This window comes from Microcaecilia unicolor, chromosome 5 (genome assembly GCF_901765095.1).
Source record: "Microcaecilia unicolor chromosome 5, aMicUni1.1, whole genome shotgun sequence".
Taxonomy (NCBI): domain Eukaryota; kingdom Metazoa; phylum Chordata; class Amphibia; order Gymnophiona; family Siphonopidae; genus Microcaecilia; species Microcaecilia unicolor.
In genome coordinates, this window is record NC_044035.1 from 319,958,243 (window position 1) to 319,971,730 (window position 13,488).

The 13,488-nt window shown below is 41.2% G+C and overlaps 1 protein-coding gene across 3 annotated transcripts in view; it reads left to right on the forward strand.

The window, feature by feature from the left end:
• Positions 1-13,488, forward strand: part of DPY19L3 (dpy-19 like C-mannosyltransferase 3) — a 114,488-nt gene that overhangs the window by 11,833 nt on the left and 89,167 nt on the right. For all 3 annotated transcript variants that reach the window (XM_030202553.1, XM_030202555.1, XM_030202554.1), the window contains one exon: positions 5,025-5,149. In XM_030202553.1, the coding sequence (XP_030058413.1) occupies positions 5,025-5,149 (125 nt within the window). The remainder of the gene's footprint in view (positions 1-5,024; positions 5,150-13,488) is intronic.

Below are 13,488 nucleotides of genomic sequence, written 5' to 3' on the forward strand. Positions count from 1 at the left end.
CTTCATTTCAAAAGTTAGAACTTTCTGGAATTCCCATGTGTGATGCATTGAAAAGAGCATTTCTTTTTACCTCACTATCAAAGAAGTTTGATGTTTTTAGGTCTGTAAATGAGGCCATTGAAGGGCAATCTTTTGAACAGGCAACATCAAAACTAAGGCAGGAATGCATAATAAATGATTCTGAGGAGATGTGTTCTCAAAGTCAGTCAGAGAGAAATGAAACAAATTTCTTGGCAAAGAACAGAGGAAGGCGGAGCTATGGGAAAACTCCACCCAAGGGCAAGCTGATTTGCTACTCATGTGGAAAGGAGGGACATGTATCTAAATGGTGTAAGGAAACACAAAACACTCCCTCTAGCTCACCTAAGCCAATGGAACTAAAGAATTTTCAAACCAGGAAATGTATGAAGGACAAAGATAAACACAAGGGCTTTCTAATGGCAGAAAAATCTTTGACTATGGTAAATAATAATTCAAATGAAAGTACTTGGATTTTGGATTCAGGGAGCACATGCCATTTAACCAATTCTAAGAATTTCTTTCAGGAAATGTGTCCAGAGGAAGGTATTCTTAAAACTGCAAACGCAGGGACTGCTAAGATCCAAGCAAAAGGTATTGGATTCTTAAAATGCAAAGTGTCTAATGAAGTTAAAGAAATTCCTGTAAGTGATGTCTTGTATATTCCCCAAGCAGTTTGCAATATGCTTAGTGTATCTACATTAGATAAGAAGGGATTTGTGATTCATTTTGAAAACAGTAAGTGCACAATCTCTAAAAATGATGAAGTGTATGCTGAAGCTTTTATGCATAATGATGTTTATAAACTGAGCATTTCAGGTGAAGCCTCACATATGGCGCAAGTAAGGAAGAATGATGGTAAATGTAGTCTGGAAATCTGGCACCGCCGCCTGGGACATCGTGATTCTAAGGTGATCCAGGATCTTTACAGTAAGCAACTGGCCACCGGCATTCAGATAAGTGCAGATGCTGGTAAAATAGAGAAATGCATAGACTGTGTTACTCAAAAAGGTGTGAGACCCTCATTTCCTGCATACACAGGAAATAGGAGTAATAAAGTGCTGGACTTAATACACAGTGACTTATGTGGACCGTTTAATATCCCATCATTGGGAAATAACAGATTTGTGCTAATATTCTTGGATGATTTCTCTAGATACTGTGTGGCCTATTTGCTGAAAGAAAAAAGTCAAGTCACAGACATGCTGAAGAAATACGTAGCCATGGTGAGCAATAAATTTGAAAGAAAACCAAAGGTTCTTCAGACCGACAATGGTGGTGAGTTCACTTCACAAAGCATGCGCACATTTCTAGAACAAGAAGGCATTCAGCATATCACAACAGTAGCTTATACACCAGAGCAAAATTCTGTTGCAGAGAGAAAATTTAGGTCACTTGTGGAAATGACCAGATGTATGCTGTCAGATAGCAATCTCCCTAAAAGACTATGGGGGGAAGCCATTCTCACAGCAGTGTACCTACAAAACAGAATGCCAACTAAAGGCGCTGAGCGCACACCACATGAGACATGGCATGGTAGGAAGCCAAACCTGTCACACATAAGAACATTTGGAAGTACAGCATATGCTCATATACCAAAGCAAAGAAGGCATAAGCTGGATTCCACAACAGAAAGGGGCATTTTAGTTGGCTATACTCCAGGACACAAAGGATATAGAATTTTGAATCTGAAAACTGGCATTGTTGGCATAAGACATGTTACATATTTTGATGAAAACAAGAGGGTTGATAAAGGCTGGATTATCCCAGATGAGCCTTATCATCCAGAATATGAAACTAGAACCATAATAGACATGCCAGTGTATATAAATGCCATACCAAGGCAGATGTCTGAAAGCAACTCATCTGTATCTAACGAGGAACAGGCAGAGGAAGCAGACACAGAAAGGATCATTGAAGAAGACAGTACAGTTGGAGAAGGGGAATCAATTGGAGAAGGACTCTCAGATTTAGAGGATGCGGAAAGGTCAGACCAACCTGTTGTCAGACGCTCATCCAGGGAAAACAAAGGTGTTCCACCCCCAAGACTGTCTTACCTAACAAAGTCAGCAGAAGCTCAAGAGCCCTTAACATGGGATGAGATTGAGAAAATGCCAGCAGAAGAAGCTGCTGAATGGCGTAAAGCTGCACAAGAAGAAATTGATGCATTGCATAAAAATAATACTTGGATTCTTACAAAATTACCTCCTGGCAAGAAAGCTATAGGATGCAAATGGGTATTCAAGTTAAAAAGGAATGCACAAGGAAAAGTGGAAAGGTATAAAGCAAGATTAGTCGCAAAGGGATATCTTCAAAAATATGGAGAAGATTTTGATGAAGTGTTTGCACCTGTAGTGAAACACACGACAATCAGAACACTTCTGAGCATTGCAGTCTCAAAAGGCATGCAAGTCAAACACATTGATGTGAAAACAGCGTTTCTTCACGGAGATATAACTGAAGACTTGTACATGGAACAACCAACAGGTTTCATAAATACAAAACAAAGACAGCTAGTGTGTAAATTAAACAAAGGTCTTTATGGATTAAAGCAAAGTGCAAAATGTTGGAATGATAAATTGCATGAAATATTGACAAATTTAGGATTTAAGCAAGGTGAAGCAGATAAATGCTTGTACACTAGGTGCACAAATGGACAATATGCATACATTTTAGCTTTTGTTGATGATCTGCTCATTGCAAGCGAAAGTGAGCAAGAGTACAAGGACATTGTAAAATATTTAAACCACAATGTTGAGATAAAAGAACTTGGTAATGTGTCATACTATCTTGGTATAGAAATTGAGAAACAAAATGATGGTTCTTATCTTCTAAGCCAGAAGCAGAAAATAAATGAGCTTATTGAAAGTTTAGGTATGCAAGATGCCCAAGTTGTAAGCACTCCCATGATCACTGATTTTCTGAAGGATGAAACAGTAAGAGAACCTTTACCAGATAACATCCAATATAGATCAGCCATAGGTAAGCTTTTATATCTAGCTACCACATACAGGGCTGATATAGCAAATGCAGTAGGAATTTTGAGCAGAAGGGTCAGCTCACCTACCAAATCAGATTGGACTGCAGTTAAAAGGATGGTAAGGTATTTAAAGGGTACCATTGATTGTAAATTAAAGATTTCAGCCAATAGTAATCCAAAACTAATATGTTACTGTGATTCAGATTGGGCAGGGGATCATTCTAATTATAAATCCACAAGTGGATATGTGTTTATGTATGGAAATGTACAAATTTCATGGGCCAGTCATAAACAAAGTATTGTGAGTTTGTCTTCTACAGAAGCTGAATACGTGGCTGTATCAGAAGCGTGCAGAGAACTGATGTGGATTGAAAAACTTTTGCTGGATTTCGGAATAGCTGAACAGAGACCAATCCAGATAATGGAAGATAATCAGAGCTGCATCCGACTGTCACAGAATGACAAGGTTCAGTCACGCACCAAGCACATCGCAACGAAATACCACAACGTGCGAGAGTTGGTGAAAGAAGGGGTCATCAGTCTACACTATTGTCACACCAGTGAGATGACAGCTGACATCATGACCAAACCGTTACCCAGAGAACATTTTGTGAATCTGCGTATAAAGCTTGGACTTTGTATGAATAAATAATTGCATGACAGTTATGCATGAGAAGGGGTTTGTTGGAATGTATTGTATTTTTACATGCATTGCCTGTCACCTATTATTTCTCTGCTATTACTCTGTGACCTCTGATGTGAATTACTTAGAGAGGTCACACAGCTATGCAACTTCCTGTGTGGGGTGTAGATGCAGCACATGCAGCACATGGAGCACATGGAGCTCATGATCTCTCCTAACCTGAGAGGATCTATGGTGGTGTGAGCATCCATTACCATCTAAGCACATGGAAGGAGCTGATAATACAAATGTATAGTAATATGTATATATAAGCCTGTCTGATTATAATCTAACTGCAAACTGTGAGTAAACAGATGTTTTGTTACTTCAACTTTAAAGTGACTCAGCAGTGAATTATTCAGGGGTGAATGAGAGAGAGATGAAGAAAGAAATTAACATTTCTAAAGCTGAAGCTGTGTGTACTAAAATCTGCTAATTATTTACTACAAATAATCCAACAACTTCAAAGCCTCTGTGTTACCTATTTGGGAGTAAGACCTACATCTGCCCATGCACATAACAAAAAGACAATACAGGGCCCATTTTCAAAGCAGTTAGACAAATTTGGAGGCATATTTTCAAAGCACTTAGCCTTCCAAAGTTCCATAGAAACCTATGGAACTTTGAAAGGCTAAGTGCTTTGAAAATATGCTTGTTTGTAAGTCTAATTGCGTTGAAAATACGCCTGTATACTTTGAAAGTATGACTGTATACGTGGTTGGTACAGTGGCCTGAAAACCTAGGGAACTGGGTTCAATTCCCACTGCAGCCCCTTGTGACTCTGGACAAATCATTTAACCGTCCATTAACCCAGGTGCCTGTATGTAATATATAAACCACTTTCATTGTAACCACAGAAAGGTGGTATATCAAATCCCCTAAACACCATCTATTGAGGTGGGATTAAGGGGGTCTTTTACAAAGGCACGGTAGTGTTTTTAGCACGTTCTATACACTAGAGATGCCCAAAGGAATATATGGGTGTCCAGAGCATTTAGCACATGCTAAAAATTATAGTATGCCTTTGTAAAAGGACCCCTAAATGATCTGCATTAACATTTAACATGTGATAAGTTAATATACAATCATGGCCATTCCCCTTCCCATTCCATGCCTTACATTTAATGCAAGAATTAGCAAGCTGTGGTTTGATAAGACTGGATGATGATGAAAATCAGAGAGTTCTCTGTTTTTCCAATGGTAATAATTCAGTTGTGGTTTCCAGTGTACACCCTCTAGTTTTTGCCTCTAGACACACATCTTTCTGTGATATATCAAGACGCAGTGAGACGTGATTTGATTTAATTGGAGTTATTTTTGTTTTGTTATTGTATGTTTGCACAGGTAGAATAATTTGGAAGAGTTTGTCCTTCACAGTCGGAGGAATGACTGCTGTATCCCTTGGTCTTCTCACTTCCTTTTATGTGGCTACTTTACATGAGAATGATCTGTGGTTCTCCAATATTAAGGTAGAGAATTGTTTCACTTTTTTTCTATTTTTATTTGCAGTGTTTTTATGAATACACATGAGGTAACGTACTTTCTAGATCTTTTCTCTCTCATGTACATAGCAGAGTAGAGGTGTATCCTAATGGTTAGAGTAGTGGACTGAGAACCATGAAAGGCAGGGTTCTGATCTCGCTGCTTCTCCTTGTAATGTTGAGCTAATCACTTAAGTCCCCATTGTCTCAGATACAAACTTAGATTGTATTCGCTATCCTCGGAGGCTTATACACTGTACCTTGCGGTCGCTCACCTTGAGCTAATGACAAAAGAGTGAGAGCTAATTGCAAATCCCCTTTCCCCTTACTGCAGGGATTCTCATCCCAGGCCTCAGGACACACCCAACCAGTCAGGTTTCCAGGATACCCACAATGAATATGCATGAGATACATTTGCACTATCAGTATGGCTATCTGGTTTGACTCCAACAGTGTACTATACTACAATCACTCCGGAAAAACTGTTAGACTTTAGACAACCTTTATAATGTCTGAACAATAGAGTTGGCAGGAAGTGGTTGACTAAATGTAAGGGGGGGTTCTCCTTGAGGAAGTACTTGCGAAACATGAGTTATGTCGGACAACATGCCCTCATGCTGACAAAAATAAGATAAGTGAAAGTAATTTAGAATATAATAGAGAGATAAGTGGAGTAAGACCATTCGATTTGGATAAAAAAAAAACCCAATGATGACACCGGTGCATAAGACTTGATGGTATAAACTGAATCCATTGAGTGGAACAACTGAGATCTTTTTACTTAATTTAATAGACATTATAAAAGTTTGGATTGAGATGATAAATTTACATGCACTTCCTCCATTCTAGGCAAATCTATCTCTTGTATATTCAGTGTGGGTGTCCTGAAAACCTGACCATTTAAGTGTGTCCCGAGGTCTGGGTCGAGAACCCCCGTCTTACTGTTAGTCATTGCACACTACTTTATGTATTTGTGATAACTAAATGGAATGAAGTAGTCCTACTGGGTCCTCACAGCAGAACTGTGAAGGAAAGCAAAGATAACTAGGTTTCAGTAGACTTCTGTACCATTTAGTGTGTGTGTGTGTTTTTTTTTTTTTTAATTAGTTTCTGCTATGTATCCAGTTACTTCTAATAATGAGTTGAATGATAATGAGGTAAAACAAGCAATCAAAATTACATGTGTGACTGCTTTAACCCTATTTCCTGCCTCTTTACATAGAGTTAAGGATAGCTTAACCTCTCTTTTGTTCTGATTTGCTTTAGTCTGCTGCAGGTACGAGACCTGGAGGACTGAAAAATGAATTTCTGCCTCTTTTTTTTTTTTTTTCCCCCTTCCCTAAATTCCCCTTTGACTCAGTGTTCAGTGTGAATTGTGCGTCCACTGCCTGCAGGTTTCATAAGGAGTCATTCTACCATTTTTATGTCAGAAGAGTTCTTCGCTCTTGAAATTCTGGTCCCTGACTCACTTCCTGCCAGGCCCTCGCCATTTTAATAGCATCTTAATCTCATACTCAAACAGAATGTAACCAGCTCTTTTATATATTCTGTTCTGCTGTGCCAGTATTTTTCCTTCAGCCTTAACTATAGCATCAAATGTGGCTCTAACAAGAGACGAAAACTGCAGCATAATGTAATTCAAAGAAAAATGTGTGGGGAGACTTCGCTCTGCCTGCCTTCTCTGCTGGAAACCTGTCAGCTTGCACTAAAATGTTGGCAGTGAAGCAGGATTGGAGAAAAGAAGGCTTAAAACAGATGAGATTAAACTGGAAGGTTCTATGAAATGAACCAGCTTGTTTTTCTTTGATCCTGGCATGACAGAATATGTTTTCTGTGCTACGGGATAATATGCCAGTAGCTCTGAAAGATGGTCTGTATGATGGACCAGTGCCAATGACCCACGCAGAACACCTGACTGATTACCCAGAAACAAAAAGCTGGCCAAACATTTGAAATAATGTTTTTATTCACCTTAAATGCCTGTTCCATCATAGGTAATACCACACCAGTCCATACACCTTAGATACCGGGCCAGTTCCAGATGGTACAGCAGGTGTTTAAGCATAGGTTGATCTAACTCTAAGCAGCAACCAAAACATCCCTTTCTGTTGTCCCCTGTCACGTTGCTAACCTCCTCCTGCAGTCTCTCCTCTCCTGTTATAGGGCTAGCACTCTCCTGCTTATTTTTGAAGGAGATGGCCGGCCATCTTCCGACACAAATCGGGAGATGGCCAGCCATCTCCTAAACCCGGCCAAAACGATATAATCGAAAGCCAATTTTGGCCAGCTTCAACTGCTTTCCGTCACAGGGCCGGCCAGAGTTAAAGGCGGCGTGTCGACAGGGTACCAAAGGCGGGACGGGGGCGTGGCTCACAGATGGCTGGCTTCGGCCGATAATGGAAAAAAGAAGTCCGGCTCTGACGAGCACTTGGCCGGCTTTACTTGGTCCATTTATTTTTAGGACCATACCTCAAAAAAGTGTCCCAACTGACCAGATGACCACCGGAGGGAATCGGGGATCACCTCCCCTTACTCCCCCAGTGGTCACCAACCCCCTCCCACCCAAAACAAGATTGTAAAAAGTTTTGTGCCAGCCTCTATGCCAGCCTCAAATGTCATACCCAGCTCCCTGACAGCACTATGCAGGTCCCTGGAGCTGTTTTTAGTGGGTACTGCAGTACACTTCAGGCAGACGGACCCAGGCCAATCCCTCCCCCCCTACCTGTTACACTTGTGGTGGTAAATGGGAGCCCTCCAAAACCCACCACAAACCCACTGTACCCACATCTAGGTGCCCCCCTTCACCCGTAAGGGCTATGGTAGTAGTGCACAGTTGTGGGGAGTGGGTTTTGGGGAGGTTTTGAGGGGCTTAGCATACAAGGTAAGGGAGCTATGCACCTGGGAGCTTTTCATGAAGTCCACTGCAGTGCCCCCTAGGGTGCCCGGTTGGGGTCCTGGCATGTGAGGGGGACCAGTGCACTACAAATGCTGGCTCCTCCCATAACCAGATGCATTGGATTTGGCCGGGTTTGAGATGGCCGCCATTAGTTTCCATTATCGCCGGAAACCAATGGCGGCCATCTCTAACACCAGCCCAAATGTTGAGATTTGGCCGGCCCCGACTGTATTATCGAGACGAAAGATGGCCGGCCATCTTGTTTCGATAATGCGGTCGAGTATGCCGCTTTCCGGGGCCGGCCATATAGATGGCCGGCTCCGTTCGATTATGCCCCTCTCTGTCTCCTCCAGCATCTCTCCTTCTCCAAAGAGCAGTTCCATTTGCCTCTTTTTGTCTCTTTTTGTATCCCCGTTACTTAGGGTTTCCATATTTTGTCCCCCAAAAAGGAGGACACATGCCCCCCCCTCCCTGTCACCCCCCTCCCCTTACCTTACTACTGCCCTAGTGGTCTAGTAACCTCTTTGGGGCAGGAAAGAGCCTTCTCGTTCCTGCCCGGAGCATTGCCCTGCATGCATCCTTCCTGTTGCTGATCCTCGGCACCGATTCAAAATGGCTGCCGAAGTCTCGCGAGGTCACTTCAACTCTCGGCGGCCATTTTGAATTGGCGCTGAGGATCAGCAACAGGAAGGATGCATGCAGGGCAGCGCTCCGGGCAGGAAAGAGGGGGCTCTTTCCTGTCCTGAAGGCGGAAGAGGTCACTAGACCACCAGGGCACTAGTAAGTAAGGGGAGGAGAGGCTAACAATCTGCCTGTTTGTCCGGATTTCTGAACACCACTACCATAGCCCTTACGGGTGAAGGGGGCACCTAGATGTGGGTTTCTGGCGGGTTTTGGAGGGCGCACATTTACCACCACAAACGTAACAGGTAGGGGGGGGATTGGCCTGGGTCTGCCTGCCTGAAGTGCACTGCACCCACTAAAAGTGCTCCAGGGACCTGCATACTGCTGTGATGGACCTAAGTATGACATTTGAGGCTGGCACAAAAGATTTTTAAAGAGATTTTTTGAGGGTGGGAGGGGGTTAGTGATCACTGGGAGAGTAAAGGGAGGTCATCCCCGATTCTCTTCGGTGGTCATCTGGTCAGTTCGGGCACCTTTTTGTTCCTTGGTCATAAGAAAAACAGGACCGGGTAAAGTCGTCCAAATGCTCGTCAGGGACGCTCTTTTTTTTTTCCATTTTGGGTCGAGGGTGCCCATGTGTGAGGCACGCCCAAGTCCTGCCTTCATTACGCTGCTGACTGAGGGGGTCTTTTACATAGGTGCGCTGGCGTTTTTAGTGCATTAAAAATAGGCACATGCTAAACACTAAAGACATCAGTGTATTCCTATGGGCGACTTTAGCATCTAGCGCACGCCTATTTTTAGCGCTTGCTAAAAACGCCTGTGCGCCTACGTAAAAGACCCCCTGAGTGACTTATTTATTTGAGAATGCTTGATATATTGCAAAGTGTGCATGGGTGCCGCTAGGTGGTTTACAATTAACAATTGTAAAGTTGAAGAAAATGAAATAATCTTAATAGACAAGCAGGAGAAGAGAGGAGAAGACTAAACAAGGGATAAAACAAGAAGGGAGAAATTGGTGAGAAACAATGAAAGGGAGGGAAGAATTGTCACTGATCAACAAGGGAGAAAGACGCGCAACTGTAAGTCAATTGGAACAGCCAGGTTTTGAGCAGATTTTTTTTGTTTGTTTTGTATGACGTTTTGGGTGAATGTCCCTGGGGAGGGAATTCCACAGGTACAGTCCTAAATAGCTAAATATTAGCATCTCAAGAAATATCAAGCCAAAGACCAGGGGGAGGAAGAGCAAATAGTGAGGCTTGGGAGGAACACAGTGTGCTGAGGAGATGTAAGGGGCGAGTAAATCGACCAGAAAAGCAGGAGACTTTTTCCCCCAGTCTCCTGAAGTCCCTTTGTCCCTTTAGGTCACAAGATAACACACTGATTTTCCTCTTGTTTACCTTTTCTATCTAGGAAAAAAAAATCTCTTAACAAATACAACAAATGTAACATTAGTGGCACTTAGTTTAGGCCCATTTCTCCAGCAGCTCGCCCAGCCTGGACCCCCACTCTGTTGTCTCCACCAACCTACCAGCCAGTCTTCCCCTTTCTTCTGGTGCCATGTTGAGAGACTGGTCACTTCAGCAGTGGTTCACGCAGGGAGTGCTTGGGATATCAGACAATGCCCCAATTTGTTAATCTGAAATATATTTTTATTTATTTATTGCATTTGTATCCCACATTTTCCCACCTCTTTGCAGGCTCAATGTGGCATACAATACGTCATGAATAGTGGAAATATATGATAAGTATACATTTAGTGTTACAGAAGGTTCTTGGGTTATATGGTGATGATAGGACATTATAATGGTCTAACAAGCAATTATTATAAGACAATTCTAGATTTATGTATAGGAGTTCATATTTGTTGATCTTTGAGGTATGCCTTGTTAAAGAGATGGGTCTTCAGTAGTTTGCAGAAGTTAGTTAGTTCATAGATCGTTTTCAAGTTGCGCGGTAGCGCGTTCCAGAATTGTGTGCTCAAGTAGGAAAAGGTAGACGCATACGTAAGTTTGTATTTTAGACCTTTGCAGTTGGGAAAGTAAAGATTGAGGAATGTGCGGGGTGATTTTTTTAGCATTCCTGGGTGGTAAGTCTATCAGGTCTGTCATGTAGGCTGGAGCATCTCCGTGAATGATTTTGTGAACTAGGGTGCATATTTTGAACGTGATGCGTTCTTTAAGTGGGAGCCAGTGTAGCTTTTCTCGTAGGGGTTTAGCACTTTCATATTTTGTTTTGCCGAATATGAGTGTAGCTGCAGTGTTCTGAGCTGTCTGAAGTTTCTTGATTATTTGCTCTTTGCAGCCGGCGTAGAGTGCGTTACAATAGTCTAGAGTACCAAAAGTACCAAAGTAATTTTGAGTTGCATTACTGAAGAGGCACCATGAGTGTTCAGGGCTGGGTTGTTTTTTTTTTTTTTAATACATTTAAGACACATGCTGTTTTCTCATTAGTATCATTTGTCAGTTTTTGTTGGGGTCTTACTGTTCGTATTGTCTTCTCCCTTAGTACAAGCTTTGTTATAACTACTGCTGACCTTAAATTTTGGTTCACAGAGACTTTTCTTTGCAAAACTAAACTAAAGACATTTTTTTTTCATTTATTTAAGTATCTCTAGCTCACAAATTAACCCTTGTATTACTTATAGACATAGGGTCTCAACTTCTAAGTCATACTGTTGGTTTGATTACTATACCACTTACACGTTAAAGCAGTTCACATCAAAAGTAATATTAAACAACTTTAGAAGTACTTTTGTTATTGCTGTATATAAGATGATATTGCTAGATTCTTCTTAAAAATTTCTTTGTGCATATTTCTTATTTCAGTGCTAATTTACAGATCAGTCCATACATTGAAATTAAAACGTTTTTAAAATGCAGTCCATTAAATCACCATGTTCTGTTTGTGCAAAATAAGTTGTGGTTGCAGAGATGGATTCACATCTGCCCATTTCGGTTTAGGAAGGGTGGAGTTTTTAACAAAGTGTCTTTTTAAAACAAAGTTTAATTTTTTCCACTGAGCAAAAGAACAGGAAACGTATTCCAACGTAACCAAACTGGCACAGGGTTCCAGCATAGCCTCCTTAATGATGTAACACAGACGTAGCGCAGCCTTAGTTTTGTAAGTGTTATGTACATATGTGTGTATTTGTCATGTTCAGTTGATGCTTGCCACAGACCAAGCAAATGCTGCCCCTCGGTTTGGTCCAGAGTTCCCTTCTGCAACATCCACTGGATGTTGGGTATTATGGAGTTAGAATAAGCTTGTATTTCTTACCTTTGTTTTTTTTGGTATAATTTCATCAGACTCTTCTGTGGGGGGGAGAGATGCATAATAGCTGTTAGGCTTAAGAAGGACTATTTCCAGCCCACTGAATCAAATTATCCATAACGGATTTGGAGCAGTTATTTCACCACGGCAACAGCTAAGTCACTCGACATGACTTTACAGAGGAGAAGCAAATTTCTGACTAGGGCCGATAGAGCTAAAAAGCATGAAAGTAACCAGATTGACAACCGCAGAGGCTGGAAAATCAGTGATGCACATCAGTCCTTTGAACAGTGGCCTATTGTGAAGGAACTAATTAGATTAGTGATAGGAATATTACTAGGATTCTTCCATGCGTGGATCGTCTGTTCTGTGCATGAAAATCTTCTTTGGTTTTCCAATCTTGAGGTAAGCTTATTTTAGTTCTCAGTCTTGGTGAGGTGCATTTCTTCCCCCACCCCCGCCCTTTTAGAAAATCATTTGCTTCAGTCTGGCACTGCTATTTGTGTTCTAAGGGGTTTATTTATTTTATTTATTTGTTGCATTTGTATCCCACATTATCCCACCTCTTTGCAGGCTCAATGTGGCTTACAATACATCATGGGTACTGGAAATAGAAGTGAATATACATTAGGTTTACAGAAGGTTTGTGTTACATGGTGGTGAATTATATAATGGTGTTAAAGCAAAAGACATTATAAGACAGTGCTAGAAGTTCAAAAGATTATACAGTTACAAACACTTCCAGCATATTTAAATTTCATGTTGGGAGCTGAAATTGGTAGCTTTTGTGAAATGCAGAAGAACAGCAAGGTGAGAAGAGTAGATTGTGAGCCCTCTAGGGACAGAAAAAAAAGTACCTGCATATAATGCGTACAGCACTGCGTACATCTAGTAGCGCTATAGAAATGGTTAGTAGTAGTAGAGGGACTGAAATGTGGGTGCTTCATCTCATTAAGGCTGGTGAAATGAACTTTCAAGTTATATAGTTGCTTAGGTGATTCGTCAGCATCGCAGAGGCTGAGAGAGTTGGTGAAGGAAGCAGCTATAATTTCACTTTAGGACATAGTAGCGATGCATAATGACTGTGGCCTGGCAAGATGGGTAAATATTTTCCAAACTGATCTTACCCATGGTTAATACTTAGGCTCAGCAAAAGTGAATTAAGCAGAAAAACACTTCCTCCATAGCACATTAGTTTGTTATGATCTTTCACTTTGTTTTTAATATCTAGCATCCTAGTCACAAAACAAAAGGGTGGAAGAAAGAGCTGTGATAATGTGGATAATGATTATTGAACTCGGAGGAAAGGAAATTAATACAATAAAGAATGTGAAGTGTACATTACAAAAACTGTACCTCATATATTAAATATTCCCCAAAGGCATAAGTACTTTAGAGGAGGTAAGTGTTACCAAAATGTCTGTGTGCAGTAACACAGGAATTAATGTGCTATTCATGATTTAGCTTTTCGAGAAATCATAAAAGTCTGTGACTTCAATCTAGCTGTGATTTTCTTCTGAATTACACCTAACAT